At 45.6% G+C, this 25831-nt stretch overlaps 1 protein-coding gene across 1 annotated transcript; it reads right to left on the bottom strand.

Moving 5' to 3' along the window:
* Positions 1-1037: 1037 nt before the first annotated feature.
* Positions 1038-15675, bottom strand: LOC101472129 (uncharacterized). Its single transcript, XM_076876969.1, has 5 exons — positions 15456-15675; positions 15006-15349; positions 11453-12450; positions 4268-4454; positions 1038-3507 (listed from the first exon to the last, which is right to left on the bottom strand). Exons 2-5 carry the CDS (start codon positions 15175-15177, stop codon positions 2606-2608), a joined length of 2259 nt encoding a protein of 752 aa, XP_076733084.1. The 5' UTR covers positions 15178-15349; positions 15456-15675; the 3' UTR covers positions 1038-2605.
* Between the last annotated feature and the right edge of the window lie 10156 nt (positions 15676-25831).

The following is a 25831-nucleotide window of genomic DNA, read 5'->3' on the forward strand; positions in this document are numbered from 1 at the left end:
CTTATTAAACGTTATGACTCAGAAACATCACCTACAACAACTAATCTGACCATAGCAGCCCTAACCCTGGCAGACACAGCTCTCTACTACTGTGCTCTACAAACACAGTGATACAAAGTGTAGAAGAGGCTGTACAAAAACCTGAACACAGATATCTGACTACTCTTCAAAGAGGAGGGAAGTGGTATTCAAAGCACAGCTTCATATCAGATGGATTCTGCTAATTCCTGTTTTATCAGAGTCACTGTGGTTACAGCTGCTAATGAAACACTGTGGGAGGATTCACATGAGCAGCAAATCCACATCAACCACAAACCAAACATAAAAGCACATAAAAGCACACTAACAAACATTAGCATTTATACAACACATGACTCTGAATCAAACTTCTCATTCTGGTCTTTATTAGTCTGAAGCTGCTTTTAGACTGAAACATGTTTCCAGGCAGTTCTTGAATCTGTATTTTGTCTGAAACGTTTCCCTCGTGTTACAGGACGACACAGCGTCTCACCTGTGTGGATTCCTCCGTGGTGATGGTATTCTGAGACGATGATGAGCTTGCTGCATGTGTGGATCCTGACACAGAGTCTGTGGGAGCCTTTAAAGGTGAAGGACGGACCGTGAGCAGCTAAAGGTCAAAGGGCACTGCTGCAGCCTGGGCAGTAAAACGTGTGTGTGCAGTTTATTTGTTCATTTCATCTTGGTGAGAGCTGCCATGGCAACCCAGTACAGAAGCCCAGGTTGGCCGTCACATTATACTGGTGTGACTACACACAACGGTACAAGAGTCACCACCAGCACCCCCTACAGGCCGAGCCCCAAATACACCACTGTGGCTGACAGCAGCTCTGATCTCACTGGCACACAGCTTTGGTCCTGCACAGGTTTCAGGCTGTGTCAACTTTTACTGCCAAGTCAATGTTCATGTGTGTTCAGAGAAAACTGCTTAGAAGCTTCCAATAAGGAGCTGACACAGATCTGCATTTGTCCATGACTGAGGACGAGCTACTGGCAGTTTAAAGAAGTCAAACAGAGGACGGTTTTACAGATTAAATACTTTATTTGATGCATGCATGAGATAAACAACAGTCAATAAAATCAATGACTGTATTCAACAGCTATAAATGCAGTAAGTCACAGTCACTGCTTTCATCCACACCTGTGAGCTTGTGAATTAAAGCTGGAGGAAAGATGAACCAAACTCTGCTTTCCTCGGCTCTGACAGGTTCCCACGGAGCAGGCTGGGCCTCGCGTGGGCCCCTCAGAGAGGCCTCCAGCCACCCCTGCAAACACCACCAGCCAGGTCCCGCCGTGGGAGGAGCCGGGTCCTGGCTGGGAGTCTGAAGCACACAGTCACCACCTCCAGACTTTACACTTTATTACTGTCACAATGATCATGAGTTGTTTTAATATGAATGTTTTGCCTTCAGCTTTTGCCACCACCTCTAACACTGCTTCTTCTGTTGTTGGGTGGATTCTGAAAATCTAACAATAAACTTGTGTAAACGAACAAAAATGAGCTCAAAGAGATTAAATATCCGTCCCTCTAACAATCAAACAGCCCAAACAAACATATATTTAAAACTTTTTCTATCTATTAAAAAACAAAAAGCTCCTACAGTTTGTTTCTCCACATATTCAGCTGTACTGAGGAAAATCAGGTTATAATTCATTTACACTTAAAATCACACCAAACCGCCCCTGAAGGCTTCGATGCCTGATCATGTGACCTCTCACTGTGGGAAACATTGTGTGAGCTGAGCTCTGTGGTTTAGAACAAAGGTTTGTTCTGGCTACATAAATGTTATCTTTTATATTTAATCTGACGACTTTGTTACTTATTGAGACATTGATGATGCGTTTTTGCTGCTCCCCATCCTGGAGAGCTTTCTGTGGGTTGGAAACTGCCTGGGATTAATCTCAAAAACCCAGCAGGGACGTGGATGTCCCCACAGTAACTCGTGAAAAGCGCCTGATGATTTCATTCAGTTTTATTTATACAACACCAAATCACAACAGTCGCCTCAGAGCGCTTTATACTGTAGAGCCTACAATAACACACACAGAGAAAAACCCAACAATCATATGACCCCCTGTGAGCAGCACTTTGGCAACAGTGGGAAGGAAAAACTCCCTTTTAACAGGAAGAAACCTCCAGCAGAACCAGGCTCAGGGAGGGGCGGGGCCATCTGCTGTGATTGGTTAAGTCACTGGGACTCGAGCGGACCCTGACGGACTCGCAGACTTGGGAAGTGTTATTCCTGTTTCACACATACAAACACAGACTTTGGTCTTTGTGAGGATGTCATAGAGAATAATATGAGAGCAGCCTGCAGCACACACAATGATCCAAATGATGGATATCCCATAAAAAACTATTGACTAGTTGGGTTTGTGCATCCTGAATTCCCACTTTCAGGTTCCCACCTGTCACTCGGAGGCTGCAGTCACTCCTGAATATGTTCGAACTGGACGTTTTCATTCTTACACACTGTAGGAATAATACTTGGAGCATCCTGGTGTGACAGGATTACATTTGTCTCTTTCCTTTTTGTGTATAAGGACAGCTTTAAAGTACCTGTGACCAGCACCACTAACAGTCCCACTACTGGGACTCCTCCCCCGTGTGAATTTTCATGTGGCGCAACAAATGATTACTGCGTGTGAACATTTTCCCGCACGTTTGACAAGAATAAGGCCTCTCGTCTGTGTGAGTTCTCATGTGGCGCAGCAGATTGCTGCCTCGGTTAAAAGCCTTTCCACACGTTTCGCAGGAATACGGCGTCTCTCCCGTGTGGACGGTCGTGTGTCTTTTGTATGTCGACAAGTCTGAAAACCTGTCCCCGCAGGTATTACACAGGTAAGGCATCTCACCTGTGTGCGTTCTCATGTGGACCATCAGATTACTCCTCACCGTGCAACCTTTCCCACATATTTTGCAGGAATACGGCTTCTCGCCTGTGTGAGTCCTCATGTGGACGGTCAGCGTTCCCCTCTGAGTGAAACTCCTCCCACACGTTTCACAAGAATACGGCTTCTCACCCGTGTGGACTCTGTGGTGATCAATCATCTTGTACTTGTTCTTGAAGGCTTTCCCACAAAAGCCGCACGTTAAAGACTTTTCCCCTGCGGTGGCGTTACACGGACTCTCTGACACCGGAGAGTCTCCTGCGTTGCTGCTGTGACTTCTAGACGCTCCTGGATCTGCGATGCGGACTCCTTCCTGGTCTCGGATCTCGGTTCTCTCGGCAGAGCTGTGAGAGAGGAGCTGATCGCTGTCCGGCTCTGAGTCGCTGTGCTCGCTTTCCTCATAAGTTTCAGTCACCATAAAAGTATCGATCTCCTCCTTCAGCACCAGCGGCTCTCCCTCCTGACTGCTGCACAGTTCCTCGGGTTCCTCTTTAATCTGCGGAGGTTCTGGTTCCTCCTGGTCCAGACTGGAGCTCCTCTCCTGCTGCTCAGGGAGAACCTCCTCCTCCTCCTTACAGACAGGCTGCTGTGGGACGTCTGGAGGGACAGAAAGAGACAAGAAATCTGAGAATTCCACAAAAACAGTTCAGAGCAAATATATTGTTTTTACCACTAATGAGGCTCCACAGAGTGAACATGTTGCCCTCCCACTCTGTGGAGTATTTTAGTGCATCTTCAGGATGAGTCTGAACATGCAAAGGGTCAAAGGTCACGCCTCACATCTGTGCTGAAAACACAGACAGCTGACGAGCTGCGTGAGAATCATGTTGAACTCTTGCAGTCCCTTCAGCACCACCGGGCTGGCTTTACTGGGTGGTGAGCTGACAGCGGTGCGGGTGGATGCCTCGCCGCTCACATGAACAGTTGGCCATCTGTGTGACAGCGTGTGGCCTGCAGTTCAGTGCTCAGGTGAGTGTGTGGTGGTCGGTGCAGCACACACTAACAGACTCAGCACACCGATCTGCGAGGCTGGTGTGGGTGTGGAGCCCGGCTGTCTGCACCTCCTCTCCACGACGTGCTGCACAGCAGGAGCCTCATTCCACAGGAAATACCTGAGTGGGCTTCACGCCTGCTCGCTGTGACACCTTTTCACTTCTAATATCTCGTTTTTATCGTAAACAGTGTTGTTTAACATTTCATATGCTGCACCTTGAACAGAGGACCTCATTTCAGTGTTTACATCATAGCTGAGCATCTATAAGAAATCAGGCTGGGTTAATAAAGTGTTCTGGCTCTGATTCATTGATTGGCTCAGGTGGGAACAAAAGCTCCTCCCCTGCGTCAGGCTGAGGCTCACCTGTCTTGTGCAGCTGTGTTTCGGGTTTCCAGGTGATGCTCAGCAGCCTCTGCTGCCGGTCGATCACTTCCTCGTACTGGACGATGGTTTTTTCAAACTCCAGGAAGATTTCCTCGGCGGCAGCAGTTAGTCGCTCGTTGATGAACTCTCTCAGGTACCGAACTGACGACATCGCGGCTCCGACAGCTCACAGATCCGGCGGAGAGACCACCACAGCTCCGACTTCCTGCTGAAGCTCCCGGAGGAAAGCGAACAATACTGGCAGCGTTTCCTCTTCACTTCCGCCTCGTGTCACAGGGAAGCTGTCCCGGTGGCTGGAAAACATGGAAATGGTGCATTAGCGCCATCTGCTGGCGTGGAGTGTGGACCAGCGTCACTGAGAAAAAGAAGCTGTTTCCTCACAGCTGTCACAGTTTCCTGCTGTTTAAACCAGAGCGTCCAAAGTGCTGATGACTCATCTCTCCTGCTTTCCTCTGTCCTGTAACACCGTCATCCTTCCTTTTCCTCCACCCACTGCTTTTGCATCGTTTCTGCTTCATCATCCTTTGTGTTTCTGTGTGTCTGAAGCTGATTAGAGGGGCAGCTTTGTGGAGCTTGCTTTGCAGGCTGATCTACTGCTTCATTCCTTATTTACAGAATGATTGTTGTGTTTGTTGGCTCTCTGTCAGGACGTCTGCTGACTTGTATCTGCAGTATATTGAACAGGTAACAGTCTTGTGAGTTTCTCTGGTGTATAATGATCATCCACCCTTGATCCTTCCCTGTATGTTAACATGAACCTCAGGAACAATGAACACAACCCCAGTTTGACTGATCTGCATGCCTTTATGTACAGTTTAAAGTAAAAGCTCTCCTTCTTTTCCAACACTGTGGCATCAGGACGTATTCCTGGTAAAGCTGCTGTTCACTGATGTTTAACCCTTGTGTGGTGTTCATATTTTTGTTACTCAGCCAGTGTTCATGGGTCTGGTGGACCCGCTAGAGTTTTGGCTTTCCAAATTAACACTATCAAACAATTTTATGTTAAATTACTCAACAGATGTTTACTTCATCCCAATTACAAACCATATGAACAGTAAACATGGTTAATTTTTTCCCTTTACCTTTGTTAGATCACATTTATGAATTAATGTGCTTCTCGGGTTTTTTTTGTTTTGGTTTTTTTTTTAAATAAAATGTTATAAAAAAATAAATCAGTTGTAATCAAGTGGAGTGAGCGGAAAGACACAACACATTTACACGTGAAGCAATATGTTTCACAACTAAATGGGATCAGCTGCTCATCAATGGTGACATTAGGCCCAGGGTTGTAAAACAGGGGGAGGTGGTGCACACACTTATCCCACACTGTCCTGATGGCAGCTAGCTTGTCTCTCTGCCGTCGAGCTGGTCTGTCATCTCGGTTATCAAAACGAATAATCCTGGAAATTTTGTGGAAGTTTTCCAGAGACACTGATGCACGGAAAGGTTCTTGCCAGTTTCTGCATCCCACAGGATTCTGTCGATTCCCCTTTGGACCTGAAAACTCCTGCAAGGATAAGAACCCCAAAATAGGCCTTTGGGGTTCTTAGATAAATTTGGTCCATCTCCTTCCACCTCTCTCCAAAAACACACCTTCCTTCTAGATTACTGCAATCCAGAATAATTTTCTGGATGGAATCTGGGATGAAAAGCTCAAATGAAGACTTGATGTCCTGCACATGAGTAACTGTCAGCCGTGTTGGCCCTGGCTTATCACAGTAACAGCTCTGCAGGGTGGCTCATTTCTTGGGCAAGAAGACCATTCAATGTCACCAGTTATTGACATCCATATTTCTTCACTTGCTGTCTGGTGGGCTTGTTCTGGTCCTGGAGCTGGCTGCAGATGGGGTACTCGTCTTCATTTTGTTACTAAATGATGCTCAACCTCATCCTCTTCTTCAAAGTCACTGTCAGACTCTGAATTTTCAGAAATGTGAAATATTCTGAAACCTCTTTGTCAACATCATCATCCGAAGCCCCTCTCTCTTCCAAAATCAATCAGATGGCCCTCGCAGCAGATAATCTTTTGCCATCTTGATCAGTTGTGATAAAGAACCACACTGGCAAAGTCTTATTTATAGTATTATGCCCCTAATTTGCAGGTGGGACAGGGTATGAGAAAATAAAATTTGGATCCCTCAAGAAAGAGGGTAAAATGTGCGGGAATGTCAGAGCAGACGGTGTTGATAGTTGAATTTTCAACAATGTTGCAACTTTGTGCGGAGCAGGAGGGGAAGAAAACACTATCAGCAGCACCAGAGAGGAGGAAGACAGAGTGTGGGAACACAGGACCTGCACTTTCAACACTTTTATTAGACCTGGGTCCAGTGGACCCGAACACCTTGTATGTAATGTAAATGCGTGGGGGGAGGTACAGTATGAGGTCATTGAAAATTAGTTTGGATTTATGTTCTTCACAGAAAATAAGCCAAAGCCAATGAGTTTCAGGTTGAAAAAACAATTAATTCTTTAATTTTTCTTTTGAAAAAAACTGAAAACGGGTCTCACAGACCCGAACACCATACAAGGGTTAAGCTGCTCTGACACCGTCTGAGTCACAGTCCACACAAAGCTTTATATCCATCCTGTTTCCCCAGAGTGGTTCAAAGTGTCCATGACCCTGGAGACCACCTGCTCTCCTCTGATCTGTGGAGGCATTCCTGCACGTTCGTTCAGTGACGTTTGCTTCCACATCTTTTAAATGTCTCCAGATATTACAAAACAATTTCCAGTAGGAAGGAATATTTATTCTACACATCAAACACTAACTTGACCATCATGAATTCATTTTCAACCTAAACTTCAGAATACTCTTTAAGTTTGAGCTCACATGAAAGATCAACTACTTTGAATCTGTTGTGATGTTTTTGGTGCTCCTGGTCTTAAAAATGATATTTCTCAATGTTTATGTTGCTTTGAATTCGTGCTGTAAAAACGTGCAAAACTACATTTTCTTTGCTTTGACAAAAACAACTGTAAAACATGACAAGTCACATGTTCTGGAGCCTTCTGACGATGTCACGCTTAAACCTCAAATGATCTAAAAAAAATATCTGACCCTGAGTCTCACTTTAAGCATGAGAAGCATCAGTGATGGAGAACATTTGTGCTTTCACGTTGTGTTTGCACACAGTGCAAAGTGCTCCATCCTCCCTCCTCAGAGTGATTCAAATGCTGCTAACAGTCTGTGAACCAGGAGGAAGAGGAAGTGAGAGAAGTCAGACTCAAAGAGGAGACAGAGGGCGACATCATCCAGTAGGCGGGGCTCTCCTTCTGCACTGTGTTCAACCATTGTGTCAATAATAAGTGCTGCTGTGAAGAGAACAATTCTCAGACTGAATGTTGAACATCAGCTAGTTTCTCCTGTTGATTTAAACCTTGTTGTACAGATGGAACATTGGCTGTGGATTATTCTTGCTGCTCTTTTCTTTGGTGAGATACAAACATCAACATGTTTCCTCTGCTTAAATAAATGTGTGAGTCTGATTAATGGTGACTTTTTAATCATGTTTATTGATCCATCTCTTCCTCTGCATGTTCTGTTCTTCCTCAGAGTGTAAAGGAGAAGACAAAGTGATCCAGGAACAAGGAGATGTCATTGCTGCTGAAGGAGACACAGTTACACTTGGATGTAGATATGAAACATCTGATCCATTTCCATATTTGTTCTGGTACAAACAAGAAATAAACAACTTTCCAAAGTATGTTTTACTGCGTGGCACTTCAGGAACAGAAGATAATGATCAGGAGTTTCCAAAAGACAGATTTGATGCTGAGGCCAAGAAAACAGAAAAGTCAGTTCCTCTGAAGATCCAGAAGCTTCAGCTGTCTGACTCTGCTGTGTACTACTGTGCTGTGAGGCCCACAGTGACAGGAAACAGCAAAACTCTGTACAAAAACCTTTGGAGCAAAGACAACAGAATACTCCACAACATCCACTAGAGGGAGCCACACACTGTTAAACCTCTCTGGTCTGTCAGGTAGAGTCTAGTTTCTCTTCACTCGTCTGGCACAGCTGTGACGAGTCCACCTGAGACAGCAGCAGCCAGAAGAGCAGAGCTGCTTCAAATCATCGCACAAAAACATTTTTCATGCCTGTACTTTGAGTTTACCTCTGAGGATGCAGATCACAAGTCTACAAACATTTAATGCAGCAGGACAAAGCCTGCGAAGCCTGTAGGAGCCTTAACAGGCAGCACACAAACCTGCTGCACTGTGAGGTCTGTTGTGTCTTCAGCTCCACATCCTGATGGTTACTTGAGTTATCAACACTTTAGGCCAAAACAATGTTTATTTCTGAAGAGCTTTTTACAACAGCGTGTTGAACACGGTCTTCATCTCGTTAGTGTCACCTCTGAAGATGTAGTGTGAACACAAGACGTCCTTCAAACAGAAGCCAGGGAGCTCGAGAGGGCTCCTCAGCTTTGGCGCTCAATCCACAAATAACCGAGACAATAACACAGACTTCAGTCAAACATGAGAACGTGACACGGACTGATGGAAGACCTCACGTCTGTGTGCCTGCGGTCAGCAAGGAAACCAGCTGACGCGCTGCTTCTCCACCTGTCCGGTTTTTAGATTTGCACGATTAGACATTAATGTAGCAGTGAGGACACCACAGAAACACACAAGCAGGAAACACTTACAGCTTTATCGTACGGATATTATATAAATTACATCTGTGCAGAAAGCAGGCAGGGTCAGGGACAGCCTTTATAGCAAACTAATGAATAAATACAGTCGTGTCCACTGACGCACAGCGACTCACAACAAACGCAAACATGAAGAGTGTAGCACACGTGTGTGAGACACAGCTACTGCTGAGCAGACAAAACGAAACGTGGAGACTTCGTCTGTGGTTTGAAATATTTACAGTACGTAGTGTCTGTGCAGGCGCGCTGACAGCACCGCGGCTGTTTCTCTAATAAATACAATCTGAACTATCAGTATATGAAACAAGTGATGCTAACAGTCATGTTACATTTGGCTGGGGTCTGCTGTAATCTGTGATCTAACCCATGCAGCGTGCTTGTTTCAGAGAGAGCAGCTGGGCAATAACGAGCCCTTCGTGGCTGCGCAGGCAGCACGACTTGCCCCGAAATGTAAAGTATCAAAAACAGATCTTCAGCTGTGAGTCTGGGTTTTGTAGATTAAAGTGGGGAACACACGCCAACTTCAATCTTACGCTGTCCTGACATCATTCACCTGCTGTTACTCCATTTAACCATGTGCAAAAACAAGATGGCACAGCCTGCATCATAGTTAGGGCTGTGCAATATGACGAAATATATCGGACGTTGAAATGTTATTTTATACGCTATCGTTTGTTTGTATATTCATAATACTGCAGTAAAATCCACTGTTTATGGTGATACGTTTTCATGGTTTGGCCACCACGTGGATACACAGAGAATCCCAGCATGACCAGAGAAGACGAGGCAGAACCAGGTAGCTCAAACTGACGGACCAGTCCAATCAAATCCAGGACCTTAGTCCTAAACCTTGGGCCGCCTCTGTAACACGGACATGGTTTGGTTATGAAACATCTGACTACGCAAATTATGGTGCAGAGCTCAGACTCAAACACAGCAAACCTCTTCAACCAGCCACACAAGAATCAGGTGACAGAGTGTGGACAGAGTTTACGGACGAGAAGCAAAAACGAGCCGTCGGTGTTCACAATGAACCTTAGGCTACGTCCACACGTACACGGGTATTTTTGAAAACGGAGAGTTTCTGTTTTCATCCATCTATCCATTCGCTTCCGCTTATCCTTTTTCAGGGTCGCGGGGGGCGCTGGAGCCTATCCCAGCTGTCATAGGGCGAGAGGCGGGGTACACCCTGGACAGGTCGCCAAGTCTGTCGCAGGGCCAACACACAGGGACAGACAACCAGTCACACTCACATTCATTCGCACATTCACACCTAGTGACAATTTGGATTATCCAATTAACCTATCCCCACAAGCTGCATGTCTTTGGACGGTGGGAGGAAGCCGGAGTACCCGGAGGGAACCCACGCAAACACGGGGAGAACATGCAAACTCCACACAGAAAGACCCCGGCCTGATGTTGGAATTGAACTCAGGACCTTCTTGCTGTGCGGCAACAGTGCTAACCACCGTGCCACTGTGCTGCCTTAAAAAATAATCCCGTCCACACGTAAAGGCAGAAATGAAGGAAAACGCTGCTATGAACATGCCAAAGCAGCAGGTGGCGCTAGATTCCTAACCGTGTAGAAATGTTGGCCAATCAGAAGTCTAGAAGCCTCGGTGGGAAAAAGTAAACAAAGATGGGGCATAGAAGCAGAACCGAGTCGTATGTGTGGAGGGACAGTAACTGTGTATATGTGAGCATTTAAACACTGCAGAGAGTAGAATTAACAGTAACAGTATTGTTGAAATTCATTCCACCGAAACAATAACGTGGCGCACAGTGTGACGTCAAAAAAGACGCACACCTTTGACGCTGCGTTTTCTCCGTTTTTCTCGTCCACACGTAAATGCAACAACTGAGTTTTAGAAAATATCCACCCTGGCCGGAGTTTTTAAAAATCTCCGTTTTCAGTGACCAAAAACGCCGTTTACGTGTGGACGAAAGGTGCAAACGCATAGAAAAATCTGCATTTTCAAAAATACCCGGGTACGTGTGGACGTAGCCTTAGACTCAGAGATCAGAACAGGCTCCTCCCCGCAGCACGCCGTCTAATAAATACGCAAAGAAACAACTTCTATCTAACACGGTTAAAACACTCGACGTCCAGCTGGAAACGCTTCCCACAGGTCGAGTTGCCCGAGATTCACAGAGTTTACAGAAAAAGCTCTATTTTGTGATATTTATGGTTATCAGGATGAGAAACGTCTTCTATCAGGAGATTCTGGTCATACCGCACAGCCCTCATCACAGCTACATCTGATTCAGTGCTGGTAACGAGTACACATCTTTCTCTTCATGCTGACAAAAAGAAACAAACTCCTGCTGCCTCTCTCGATTTCATATCTTCTCATTTCTGAAACAAACACAGGTCAGCGTCTAGAGTCTGTGTTAAAGCTGGAAAGTGTGCCTCCTAGCTGGTTGCCCACGTATCTTTAAATAGATACATTAGCGTGGTCACCGGTACGAACAGAGAAAACAACGGCGAGAAGGTGACAGGAAGCCGACCTCACAGAGAGTCTTTGCCCACAGAAATGTCCGACTTCAGCGTCTCAGCTGTGTGAGTTTTCATGTGCACCAACAAACCACCATTTTTACTGAAACTCATCCCGCAGATTTTACACGAGTACGGCTTCTCGCCGGTGTGAATTCTCATGTGCACCAACAGAGTACATTTTTTAGTGAAACTTTTCCCGCAGGTTTTACAAGTATACGGTCTCTCGCCCGAGTGGATTCTCATGTGGACCAACAAACTGCCGCGCTCCGTAAAACCTTTCCCACACGTTTCGCAGGAATACGGCTTCTCGCCCGTGTGCACCGCCTTGTGCTTTTTAAGCGCCGACAAGTAACAAAAGCGTTCGCCGCAGGCGTTACAAACGTACGGCTTCTCGCCCGAGTGGATTCTCATGTGCACCAGCAGACTACCTTTTCGAGTAAAACTGTTCCCACACGTTTCACAAGAATACAGCTTCTCCCCTGTGTGAACTCTCATGTGGCCCAGTAAAGTACTATTTTTAGTGAAACTTTTCCCACACGTTTTGCAGGAGTACGGCTTTTCGCCCGAGTGGACTGCCATGTGTCTCTTAAATGCTAACGGGTCACTAAAAGGCTTAAAGACCTTTCCACAAACATTGCATTTTAGAGATTTGGGGACTATGTCGGTGTTACACTGACTCTCTGATGTGGGAAAGATTTCTGCGTTGCTACTCTGACTTATGTTTCTAGTGGCAGTTGAAGTAGAATCGAAACTCTCGCTTCCTTCCTGATCTCGGCTTTCGTAGAGAAGAGAGCTGCGAGAGCCGAGCTGGTCGCTGTCCAGGTCAGGTTCACTGAGATCGCTGTCGTCATAGGTTACAGTCACCATAAAGGTATCCGTCTCCTCCTTCAGTGCACGCTGCTCCCCGTCCTGACTGATGCACAGCTCCTCCTGTTCCTCTTTAATCTGTAGAGACTGTGTTCGGCTCCTCTGCTGAACCTCCTCCTCCTCACAGACATGTTGCTGTTGGAGGTCTGAAGGCACAAATGGAGACACACAAACAAAAAGTTGTCAGAGAAATTCAGCTGAGCCAGCAGTGTGAACATGACAGACGCCTCAGGCGGCACCGATTACCACTGCAGAAGCACCGACTGCATTCTACTTTGATGAGTTCATATACAAACAAACTTTTCAAGGCAAACAAATATTTATTCAACAATTTCCCCCAAACTGCACTAAGTTAGAGGATCTGACGGAGGCGCAAAAATCTAGCTGAAAATGAGCTGCTGACATATTTTCCTTCAACAAACAAAAGCATCTTGAACAACAAATGTCGCGTGTTTCCATCATGTTGCTGCATGTTTGCAACACCAGACAACAGGAAATCGACTCTGAGCCACTTTGGCTTCCTTAGCGTCTGTAAAATGTTCAGCCGGGTCGGACGATTTGGTGTCCGATTACGTTTGTTGTTAAGAATGCTTTCTTGGTGCTCCCCGTCCCCCCGAGGTTCCCTTTAGAATGAGGTGCTTCCGTGCAAACAACGTGCTTGTGTGTGACTGTTTGACCTGCCACCGGGCGGACCAGCTCGTTATCAGACACAGGAGCGACTGACCGGCTGTTCTTTGCTGTTCTGCTTTCACACTCAGCACCACAGGCAGACAGTACAACATCTGCATCGCTGCAGATCTGTCACTCTCCTGCTCCGTTCCCTAACTCGTGCACAAGGCGTTAAGATAAACACTGACAGACCTCAGCTTGGCAGGAACTTGAACTCCCTGACCTGGAGGGGTCGCTCCTCCCCTTGTCGACTGAGCTCAGATCTTTTTCCTGCTGCTTCACACTCAGCTGTGAACAACCCCACTGCAAGCTAAAAGTCACCGTCTAATGCAGCCTTCTGGCTGCAGCTGAAGTTGTGTCCATAAAAGTTCTGAGCAGAGTCAGCGGGTCTGCTTTCTGACTACAGTGTGAACCAAGCTCTACCTGCATTCACACAAGGACCAAACTGTCCATCCCAGACTCCCAAAACACTCCCCACAGGACACCCGAGGGCTTGCTGCCTTCTCCCAGTCCAAAACAAAGAACTGAGACGTGTAATCCCCCTGAGGGGCGACTCTCATCCATCCTACCCGGCCGTGTATTCAGGTTCGGGGATATGTGAAAATATTTCCAGGACAGTTGTCAGTCCAATGACCAATCATAGGTGATATACTCGCACAGGTGACTTTTTGATGGGCGGAGCGATCATGAACAGACTGATTCACCCATTTAGAATTTATACATTTTGTTTGGAGGTTATATTTGACCGTCTGTTGTTTCAGTTTTAATACAGATGCTCTTTCAATTATTCAATCATTTAGTTATTTATTTGAAATGCGCCAAATCACACAAAAGACTTTACATCAGAGATTTTTTAATGTTCGCTGGAAGAGACGTTTTAATTTTTAACTTACTTTTTGTTTAATTTTGCACTTGTTGTTTGGTTGAGTGTGTGAGACAGATAAACACGGTTAGAGGCAGCTTCTTTCTGCTACCTGGGCTCATCACCTCCGATCTTCTGTTTTTTCATACTTTTTCCATCTCCGTTTCAGCCAGCTTGTCAACCAATCAGGATTCAGCGTGACCACAGTCAGGCATTAACTGTTGGGTTTTAAAGGGTACAGTAAAGGACTGAAACATGCTGGGTGCTCTGTATGCAGTGCACAAATCCAAGCAACAGTCGGGACCTGTTCCCCGACCCAGAGGCACAGGAAAGTAGTCCTGTGTGGAAACACCCACAGAGGGGATACGAGGGCCACAGAAGGCAAATCCAGGCCAGAGTGCAGCCGTCTCCAGCAGCTTCGTTTTATAACACGAGCTGTGCGTTTTGGCAAGCCCGACTACATCCTGCTGGTATCGCTCGTCCACCAGAGAAGTGGCTTTCCTCACCTCTGTGGCCAGACTGGTCAGAGATGAAACTGCTCGAGGCACAAAGAACTGAACCCCTAAAGCCCCTCGCGCAGCTTTTTATGGGCTGTGGCCCCCAGACACTCACTCCAGGCCCAGCTCCAGGATAGGGCCTGGTACAGCTACACAAACCCCTCCAGCACCACAAACAGCTGCTGATTCACACACAGACAGAACAGGTGTGTTTAGATGAAGATAAAGTGGAACTGGTTTCAAACAGTCCTCAGCACAGCAGCAGATCACAGCGCTGAGGACGAGCAACAGCCTGCAGATCAGTCACATTAGATATTTTATTATTGCACAGAGACTTCATGTTTCCAACATTTGTTTGCAACTTTCACAAGTGCAACAGGAAACATACATTTATATAAACGTTATATTTATATGTATAAACTCCATCTGGAATAAATAATGTGCTCTGAAGCTCGACTTTTGATGTTTTCCAACTTTGACAGCAAACATAAAGGAACTGATTGAGTGATCCAGGTCAGAGAAAAGCTCAAATCCACCAGCTGCTGTTTGAATGCAGCGCAGCGCAGTCCTGTCCTCTGTTTGCTCTTTGTTAGCTCACATCTCCAAAAAGTCCTCACAATCAGAAACGTCCCGCAGAGCTGTGATCAGGATCCTCCCTCAGAGGGACACTCACCTGTCCTGTGCAGCTTGATTTGGGGTTTCCAGGTGATATCCAGCAGTCTGCGCTGACGGTCGATCTCTTCCTCGTACTGGACGATCGTTTTTTCAAACTCCAAGAATATTTGTTCAGCAGCAGCAGTTAGTCGCTCGTTGATGAACTCTCTCAGATACTGAACTGAAGGCATCGTTGCTGCCGCAGCTCACACACTCAGCTCACACAACAACAACACACTTCCTGCTCAGTCAATAAAGCTAACGGCACTTCCGCTTTTCCTGGTTTACTTCCGCCTGGTGCCGCACGGTGCCGCTCCGCCAGAGGAGCACAGTTACTTTTCTTTCCTCCTTCTACGTCTCCGTCTGAAAAACAAGTTATTTCGATCACGTCATGTTCTGAATATCACTCACATTAAAAACAAGAGTCCCACCAATTATACATTTTAAACGTTATTTCTCAGGTTCAAACCTTTAGCTCCCAATCACAATGTCACGAATGCGAAACGCTGTTTGTCATCAGCTCTTTTCATATTTACAACCTGAAGTCAGCCGGATAAACATCACGGCTCAGGCTCAGTCACTAAAGTGACACAGCAGATAAGATGAGAAGCATCATTCCACCAAATCACCAGGACTTAAAGTATGGACCCTGCAAAGTCCCGCTGCACTCCGTCCCCCGTCATTATGCAGATTCAGCGCAGAGCATGTGCACCCCAGAATGAGCGCTGTGGCCATGTTGACAGGAAATCCTGCAAAGTGATATCATTCATATCAATTTGCTCTGTTTATTATGTCCTCTGACATGTTTTAAGTGTGCTACTGGAAATACATGAAAAATCACTTTGTGAAAAATCACTGTTGAGTTTCCTTTTTATTCAGAAAAATAAGTTTTTGCATTCAGTCTATTGTGTTTTTTTTTTTACACCGTTTCCCCAGCTTTGGAAAACACGCTCACAGGCACAGATGAAGCTGCAGGTACACAAACTGTAAAGCCAGGTGGGAAAGCTTCTGATAAGATGTTCTTCTGTTCCCCAGTACGTTAAAGGATCCTCTGATCGTGGAGTGTTTCTCTCCTCCGAGTAGCGCTGGACCTCAGTGATGGAGTCCGCTGTTGTTTGTCTGCCAACTTCTTCATCGAGCCGCTGCCACAGGTTTTCTGAAATAATAAAAAAAATGCATTATTAGTACACATTGGCATCAAAATAATACTGAACTTGCCTGGAACAGGTGACTGCTCTGATGATGGTCCAGGCTGTGGCTCAGATGTTGTGCAGGCAATTCCTGCAGCACACTCCACTTTCAGGCGATTGACTGTCTCACTACACTTGGAGGAACTACGAAATCCAAGTGTTATAAATCTGGGGTCTGAAAGGTCAACACACTGAAGGACTCCAGATTAGAAGCGGTGTCTGTGACACGACGCCTCAGTTGGTCATGGAGATGGGTGGCTGCTTGTGTGTAGATGTAAAGAGTTCAGCTCAAGTGCCAAATATAGCATTCTCATCATCATCACCTTTGATCCTGAACCTCTCCTCAGACAACTCCACTGTGGCCTGATGGAAAGGGACCAACACAAGAAGTGCTTCTGTTACGATGTCACACTCATCAGCCGTAAGTGGAGTTAAATCTGCTGGAAGAGAAGCAACAGATACCCAGCCTGCTTCTTTCTCATCATGTAGCCGTGACAGCATCTGATATGTGCTGTTCCAATGTGTTGGTACGTCGTTGATAAGTTTCAAGACGGGCTGTCCCACCTGCTGCTGCACTTGAGCAAGCTTTCCTTTGGCTGCAGTGCTGGATCTGAAGAATGATACGATCTGTCTAGATTAGTCTCTTATGGATGAAAGTTCAGGGATTTGATCACATGATTTCTTGACTAATACATTGAGTTTGTGTGCAAAGCAAACTGAATGTTGAATTTGGAGAGTTCTTGTTGTTGCATCGGTCACGAGACACCGTATTAATGATGGCCCAGTCATCCATCATGTCCTTTTTGAATTGGGCCAAACTGTCTGCAGTGTCATGGTCCTGGGCCATGTGGTCCCAGTATTCTTAGTTTCCTGTATTTTTGTATTTCGTTCCTTATTTAGGCCATGTTTCCTGAGTTGCCCTGTTGTGTTGTTCCCAAGTGTTTTCCCTTCGTGACTCTTACCCCCTGTGTGCCCCTCTGTGTATTCATGAGCCCTCGTCCCTCTTTGTGTTTATTCCCTGTTTCCCCTGCCCGTTATGTCTATGTTCTCCCTGTGCTCTCTCTCCTCCGGTCTGAACCCCCGTGCACTTCCTGTGTTACTTTGTGCCTCTCGCGCCTGTATACGTCATGTTCACCCCGCCCTGTCTCGTTATGATTATCAGTGTCACCTGTGTTCCCCGTGTGCTCCCACTTCCCTCGTTAACCCTCTGTGTATTTATGTCTGCGTCTCCCTCAGTTCTGTGTTGCGTTCTCCCTCATGCTGCGTGGATTTCCCTGTGTCTCTCTGCGAGTGTTAGTTTATGGTTCCCAGTTTAAGTTTTGTATTTCCTGTGATCTGCCTTCCAGCATTAAAGCTGTGATTTTGAGTTTATCCCCTGAGTCCGTGAGTTTGCATTTTGGGTCCTCATCCTGCCTGCCACACAGCGAGCCATGACATGCAGTGTGACTTTGTGGAAAGTGTTTCACACCCAACACAGATGTGCACAACTGCCACAATACTAGGGGTCGGCAGTCCTTGATAATAAAATTCAGGACTGCCGGGTCCAGAACAGTCTTCCTAGATGATTGATTTCAAAATAATAAAACACATATTAATTCAAAAAATGATAAAGCTGCTCAATGTAGGCCGACCTGTGTTCATTCTCGGTGTGTTTGTCTCATTTTCACGTTTGGCTCTGTAATGCCTAAACAGTGAGAGGTGCTTTTGTTTGTGAAAGAAAGCTGCGACATTTAGCCTGCATAAAATGAAATGAATAATTCCCACTGCAGGTCACATTGCTGTTTTTCCTGTCCTGATAGATTACACTGAAACAAAGACACACAGTTACCATATTTGCAGTTAAAAGATCAAAATGATCCCACACTGCAGAAACAGAAATTTCTTGCTCCATTTCGTTATGGAGAGATGTGCATTTTTATTTTTTGTAGAGAGATGTTTTTTTTCTTTGCGAGAGTAATTTTGTTTTTTTGGGATGCGGTACCTCTTAAACACCGTTTGGCGCGTTGGCAGTGCGCTGTATTGATCACGTGACTTTTTATTAAAGCGACGCACGCACCGATACAGGCTTCGCTCTGTGAGCTGGATACTAGTGATGTGCGATACCAATGATTTCCTTTACGATCCGATACCAAGTAAAATTCAGGATGGTATCAACGATACTGATCCGATACCGATACTTTGTACAACAACTTATTTTATTTATTGTATCTCAAATTACAGCTTCATAATGATTAAAAGGCATCAGATTACTTGTTCTTATTGCTTAATAATGCACAATTATCACACAGAAATAAAAAACTGAAGTTGTGCTATTTGAACACGTTGCCTGCCTGCAGCACTAAAGGACTCCCTGTGAGACGTCTGTCTCGCCCCAGCAGCACCTGTCCCTGTCCTCCTCTTCAGTTCGCCTCAACATACGCGTCTCATATTCTGTGATATGATTTACTCTGAGGTGTTTGATGATGTTAGTGCTGTTACCACAACACCTCACTGTCTTGCCACATGTATTGCAAACCATGTCTCAGCCGTTTGTGGAAGTAAAATACGTCCACACATGACTCCAACTACGCTCAGCCATTGTTGTGAGCGCGCACGCCACAGGCTGCCACACATTTATTCAGCCGTATTTCGCACATGACTATGACAGGCAGAAGAGGAAGTAGTTCCTTCCAATGTAGACAATCCGAATGTTATAGTTTCGTTCCACTGTGTTCCTGTTAATGATAAACTACAAATATACCATAAATTACTAAAATATCGATATTTTAATGTGAGAATCTAGAACATGAATGGCTGGTATCGGAGGAATCGATATTTCAGGATCGATCCGCACATCACTACTGATACATGCGCCGGTGCGTCAGTGTTGCTGGACCCGTCGCTGCCTTTCAGAGACAGCAGTCCATGTGTGTCTTTCCTTTGTTTATTATTCAATGATTGCTGACTGTTCATTCTCATCCTGACCGCAATGAGCCATGATAGTAATAATCCCCAACCTCCTCTGAACCTTCCTCCAAACCCCGTGGACATCATGTTTCCTCCTTAACATCATCTGCAGCCCTTTGTTGCAGCTGCTGCGGGTCTCTTTCTCAGTTTTCTATTAATGAGTGAAAAGCAGTTCTGCTGGTTTGAGATCAGCTGACTGACTTTGGTCACTGAAGAATTTTTCTTACCAAAACCACTTTATGCACTTTACTTGTCTTTTTAGTCTTACGGGCCTTTTTATTGTTGCTGAGCTGATCAGTGCATTCCTTCTTTTTAAGGACGGACAGATTGTTGATCTTCTAAAGTTAGTGCTCCGTCCCTGATAAGCTTATTTGGCTGCAACTCATCAGCACAACAATGGAAAACTGAGTCTTAGATTTATGATCCAACATGGCACAAATGAGCAGAGAAAATGTCAAAAATATCAAAACAAATTAAAAGTCCACCGTTGAGCAGTGGCTGAGTTCTCTGGTCTCTCTGAAATTTGAACTTCTTACAGCCAATCGTCTGACTTCAGCCCCACCTTTAAAAGTCCAAAAGTGCACTGAGAGCAAAACAAAGGTTAAAACCACTGGAGGTTTCTGAGTTTGTGCTGAAAGCTGTAACATGTGTTGAGGTTTGGTTTTGGTGTTTGTAACATGCAGAGATATGAGAGGAGGAAGAGGCTGAAGGAGGAGCAACACTGTCACAGAGCAGAAAAGGACTCCCACTGTCAGATACATTCAATATGTGAAGCATACAGAACAGATAGTGTGTGGAAGATGCTGTCACTGCATTACTGGCTCATGTTTCCTTTGTTTGTGATCACACTAACAGGTCGGTTAAAGCAGGAAGAAGAAATGTCTTTAAAGGATCTGTTTGCTAGAAATCACTGGAACAGGCGCTCACAGTTTAACATCGTCTTTAACAACATTTATCTCTTCCTTTAGGTGTCAGCTGTGATCAACTCACTGCAGTCAAGGATGAAGAGTCCACTGTAGAAGGAAACACTCTCACTCTGTCCTGCACCTATCCCCAAATTTCTCCTGGTAATGACTTTTTTTGGTATCAGCAATATGCAGGAAAACCACCAGAGTTCCTCTTCTACATATCAGGGATGAATATTTCAAGAAAGTCAGAGTTTCTAAAATCAGCTGCAAGATTCCCCACAAAACTGTCTGGAAAAAACCGTCTGAACCTTCAGATCTCCTCTGCTGCAGTGTCTGACTCTGCTGTGTACTACTGTGCTCTGCAGCCCACAGTGACAGGAAACAGCAAAACTCTGTACAAAAACCTTTGGAGCAAAGACAACAGAATACTCCACAACATCCACTAGAGGGAGCCACACACTGTTAAACCACTTTTTACTTTTTCAGTTCTGTATATTTTTCTCTTCCACTGACTTCACTATTTTGTGGGCCCTGCCCACAAAAGTCAAGTTCAACCAATGAGATGATTTCTGTCTGCAGAGCAAAAAGTTTCAAGATATAAAAGCACTACCTGGTGAATCTGCTGCAGTGGAAGAACATTGTTCATGTGCTGTCTGTCTGTCTTCAGCAGCTCCAAAGACATGTTGCTGCACCTCTTTTTGTTTTCATCTCACTTCATAGGTGAACTTTTGTCTCTTTCTCAGAACGCAACATTTCTTTCTCTGCTCTGAACTCTGCTAGAAATGAATCATTGGTCTGGAGGATTTTAGATTTTTACTTCTGTCCTACTTTTCCTCATTTCCACTGTCTTCTCCTCTCAGCCTCATGGACAATGTTAGTCTGATGGCTTCATTTCTTCTACTTTTTCCAGGACTAACAGCTGGAGACTCAATCACTCCTCAACGAGATAAAGTCACTGCAACAGAAGGAGAATCTGTCACACTCACATGTAAATATCAGACAAGTTATAGTGTTGCTGTGCTTCACTGGTACAAACATGATTCTGACCTTCAGGCTCCTCAGTTTATACTCCTGAAACAAGGAAAAGGAGGCAGTGGTCAATATATTCCTGATAAACGATATGGATCCCAAACATCTTCTACATCAACTACTCTGACCATAGCAGCCCTAACCCTGGCAGACACAGCTCTCTACTACTGTGCTCTACAAACACAGTGATACAAAGTGTAGAAGAGGCTGTACAAAAACCTGAACACAGATATCTGACTACTCTTCAAAGAGGAGGGAAGTGGTATTCAAAGCACAGCTTCATATCAGATGGATTCTGCTAATTCCTGTTTTATCAGAGTCACTGTGGTTACAGCTGCTAATGAAACACTGTGGGAGGATTCACATGAGCAGCAAATCCACATCAACCACAAACCAACTGCAGGAACGTTCAGACAGGAAACACGAAAGCAAATCAAAACAGTGAAACGTGGTCGACGGCTAAGTAATCTGAGAGTCTGTAACCTGGAAATGATCCAAGTATGTAGGTAAGGTTTTGGATGATTTCATAATAGACAAAGTTTTTCCAAAAAAAAAAAAAAAATCCATAAATCTGCTGTGTCTGAGAATGTGTGGTGGATGTTTAATGGACTGATTTCCATATAACACAAAGCAGCAGTGTTTTCATCTCCAAACCTTCAGCATGTCTGCTTTTGAAAAATATGAAAAAGATAAGATAACTCTTTATTGTCATTGCACAGTCATACATAGTACAGTAGTACAATGAAATTGGAAAACTGTCCTACGTCGGCACTACATGTAACACAACACGACACGATACAACACATCACAACGTAACAAACAACACAACACACTATAATAACTTAGTATAAAAAAGAAGAAGAAGTGTATGTGTATTGCACACTGTTATTATTGCACATTAATCATTATTGCACCGTGTTATAAATATAAATATTATTATTATTACTGTTTTGTTAACCCCCCCAAAAAAAGTCCAGGGAGGTAGCCAGTCAGGTCAGCTGTTAGCATTGATCAGGGCTATTGTCCAGCTGTAAAAGCTGTCCTTGAGTCTGTTTGTTCGGGACCTCAGCAGCCTGAACCTCCTGCCAGACGGCAGCAGCTTAAACACCCGGTGTCCTGGGTGTGTGCAGTCCCGTAGGATGCGGCGTGCCCTCTTGAGACAGCGAGTGCTGTACAGGTCCTTCAGGGAGGGAAGAGGATGTCCAATGATTTTTTGGGCCATATTGATGACCCTCTGGAGTGCCTTTCTGTGTGCTGTGGTGCAGCTGGAGAACCACACACCGATGCAATATGTCAGCACACTTTCAATGGAGCAGCGGTAGAAGACGGTCAGCAGCTCCTTCTTCAGGTTATATTACCAACGCTTGGTGCATGAACTCCACTACTACTGAGAGTCACTGCTCACCTAATGCGGAGTTTTTAATGGTCAAATGCAGACCTTATTATCTCCCCAGAGAACTCACTTCGATCATACTCACTGCAGTGTATATACCCCCCGACGCTAATGCTAGGTTGGCCATGAAAGAACTTTCTGCAGCCATTAACAAACACCAGAATAAACACCCCGAGGCTGCTTTTATTGTTGCTGGCGACTTCAACCACACCAACTTAAAGACGGTCCTCCCCAGATTCCACCAACATGTCTCTGAGGACAAATAAAGTGTGGCCAGAGGGGACAGACGCAGTGCTCCAGGACAGATTTAAAAACACAGACTGGAATATGTTCACCCACACAGACCTGGACCAGTACGCCTCATCTGTACTGGATTACATCTCCAAAACCACAGACAGTGTCACCACCCAGAAACGGATCACCATGTACCCCAACCAGAAGCCTTGGATGAACCGGGATGTTCGTCTCCTCCTGAAGGCCCGCAACACCGCCTTTAGGTCAGGAGATGCACACGCCTACAGTACAGCCAGGGCTAATCTAAAGAAGGGCATCAAAAAAGCCAAACACCATTACAAAAAGAAGGTAGAAGAACACTTCTCCAACTCCAACCACCGACGCATGTGGCAAGGACTCCAGACCATCACAGACTACAGGACCACCAAACCCTCCCCCGCATCCTCTGATGTCTCCTTCCTCAACGAGCTCAACAACTTCTATGCTCGTTTTGAGCGAGGGAACCCCACAACCACAACCAAAGCAGACATGACGCCAGACCACCAACCTCTGACTCTCTCCCCCACCGATGTAGGAGCGGTGCTGAGCAGGATCAATGTCCACAAGGCTGCAGGCCCTGATGGCATCCCCGGGCGTGTTCTCAGAGCGTGTTCTGGGGAGCTTGCAGGAGTGCTCACAGACATATTCAATCTGTCCTTGGCCCACGCTGTGGTACCGGCCTGCTTCAAATCCACCTCCATCGTCCCGATACCCAAAAACTCCAACCCATCTTGCCTCAATGATTACCGCCCAGTAGCACTCACCCCCATCATCACTAAGTGCTTAGAGCAGCTGGTCCCAGCACACTTCAAATCCTGTCTCCCCCCCACCCTGGACCCCCACCAATTCGCATATTGCCAGAACAGGAGCACAGAGGATGCAGTCTCCATCGCACTGCACTCTGTCCTCTCACACCTGGACAACAACAACACCTACGCCAGAATGCTGTTTATAGACTTCAGTTCAGCATTCAATACAATCCACCCCTCACAACTCATCAGGAAACTGACAGACCTGGGCATCAGTTCCCTCATCTGCAAATGGTTACTGGACTTCCTGACCAACCGCCCCCAACATGTCCGGCTGGATAACCGCTGCTCATCTACAATCACAATAATAATAATAATGATACATTTTATTTAAAAATAGCGCCTTTCAAAGCACCCAAGGACACTGTACAACAGATAAAAACACAAAAACTGGAAATATACACAATAATAAGAATAACAGATAAAAGTTAAGAGCATACAGAGGTTTAAACATAAGCAATTTTAAACAGACGAGTTTTGAGGGTGGACTTAAAAAGAGGGAATGAACTAATATTTCTGAGGTCAGGGGGTAAGGAATTCCAAAGTCGAGGGGCAGAGCAACTAAAAGCCCCGCCCCCATTGTAATCAGACGAGCGGAAGGAACAGAGAGAGAAAGAGAAGATGAAGATCTGAGGCACCGGGATGGGAAGTTCATCTGTACTAAATCGGAGAGGTATGGTGGAGTGAGAGAATGAATAGCCTTAAATGTATAAAGGATTATTTTAAAATGGATGTGAAATTTAACCGGGAGCCAGTGAAGCTGCTTCAGGATTGGGGAGATGTGGTGGGTAGAGGAAGTCCTAGTAATAATACAGGCAGCAGAGTTCTGGACACGTTGCACCTTGTTAATGGATTTTTGTGTGAGGCCAAATAATAGTGAGTTACAGTAATCAATTCGAGAGATAACAAGATTATGGACGAGAATGGCAGTGGCATGAGGAGTGAGGAAAGGGCGGAGGCGATTGATATTACGGAGTTGAAAATATGCTGCACGTGTGACATTGATATGTGAATTAAAGGATAATGTGCTATCGAGAATGACACACAAGCTTTTCACAGAGGGAGAGATAGGGACCAGCGAGTTATTGATGGTGAGAGAGAAATTGTTAATTCTGGATAGCAATCGTTTAGTGCCGACCAGGAGAAGTTCTGATTTATTGCTGTTGAGTTTAAGGAAGTTGGAGGAGAACCAGGAATTGAGTTCAGCTAAGCAGAGGGTGAGGGAGGGTGGAGGAAGAGTAGAATCGGGTTTGGTAGAGAGGTGAAGCTGGGTGTCATCGGCATAGCAGTGGAACTGAATGTTATATTTACGAAAAATATGTCCGAGTGGAAGAAGGTAAAGGATGAAAAGATGGGGCCCGAGGACAGATCCCTGGGGCACCCCAGTAGATAGAAGAGAAGGCTGAGAAGTGAAGGATTTTAATTGAATGAACTGAGTGCGGTCAGACAGGTATGATTTAAACCAGGCTAATGGAGTATGTGAGAGACAAATAGAAGCTAATCTGCTAAGAAGAATGGGATGAGAGATGGTGTCAAAGGCTGCACTCAGATCAAGGAGAATAAGGATGGAGAGGAGACCAGAATCAGCTGCCATAAGAAGGTCGTCAATGAACACCGGTGTACCACAAGGCTGTGTGATGAGCCCTTTCCTCTACTCCCTCTTCACCCACGACTGCAGACCTGCTGATGGTTCCAACACCATCATTAAGTTTGCAGATGACACCACGGTGATTGGCCTCATCAGTGACAACGATGAGGCCGCCTACAGGGAGGAGGTGGATCGTCTGGCTGAGTGGTGCGACAGAAACAACCTGCTGCTCAACGCCGAGAAGACCAAGGAGCTCATCGTGGACTACAGGAGGAATGCTGACCCACATCCACCCATCCACATTAAGGGGACGGCTGTGGAGCGTGTGAGCAGCTTCAAGTTCCTGGGAGTCCACATCTCCGAGGATCTCACCTGGACGACCAACTGCTCCAAGCTGGTCAAGAAGGCTCACCAGCGCCTCTTCTTCTTGAGGACTCTTTCTAATGTTTATGTGTACAGTGTGCATGTGTGTGTGTGTATACAGTAAAGTAAAAACAGATTTCACAAGACTATATTCTTGTAAAACAGCGAACTGGTCACGGTCGGACGGTCTTCCCCGGGCGATCTGGAATTTTGTGTGTAGCTTCTCCCGGTTTCTCCTCTCTCCCAGCTTTGGGTTTGTTTATGGAAGTTCGCGGTTCCGGGTAGGGCGTGGCTCGGACAGCCTTCCACCCGGAAGCTCCTCCGCACGGCTATAGCCTCACCTCCA

Source organism: Maylandia zebra, linkage group LG18 (assembly GCF_041146795.1).
Source record: "Maylandia zebra isolate NMK-2024a linkage group LG18, Mzebra_GT3a, whole genome shotgun sequence".
Classification (NCBI taxonomy): Eukaryota; Metazoa; Chordata; class Actinopteri; order Cichliformes; family Cichlidae; genus Maylandia; species Maylandia zebra.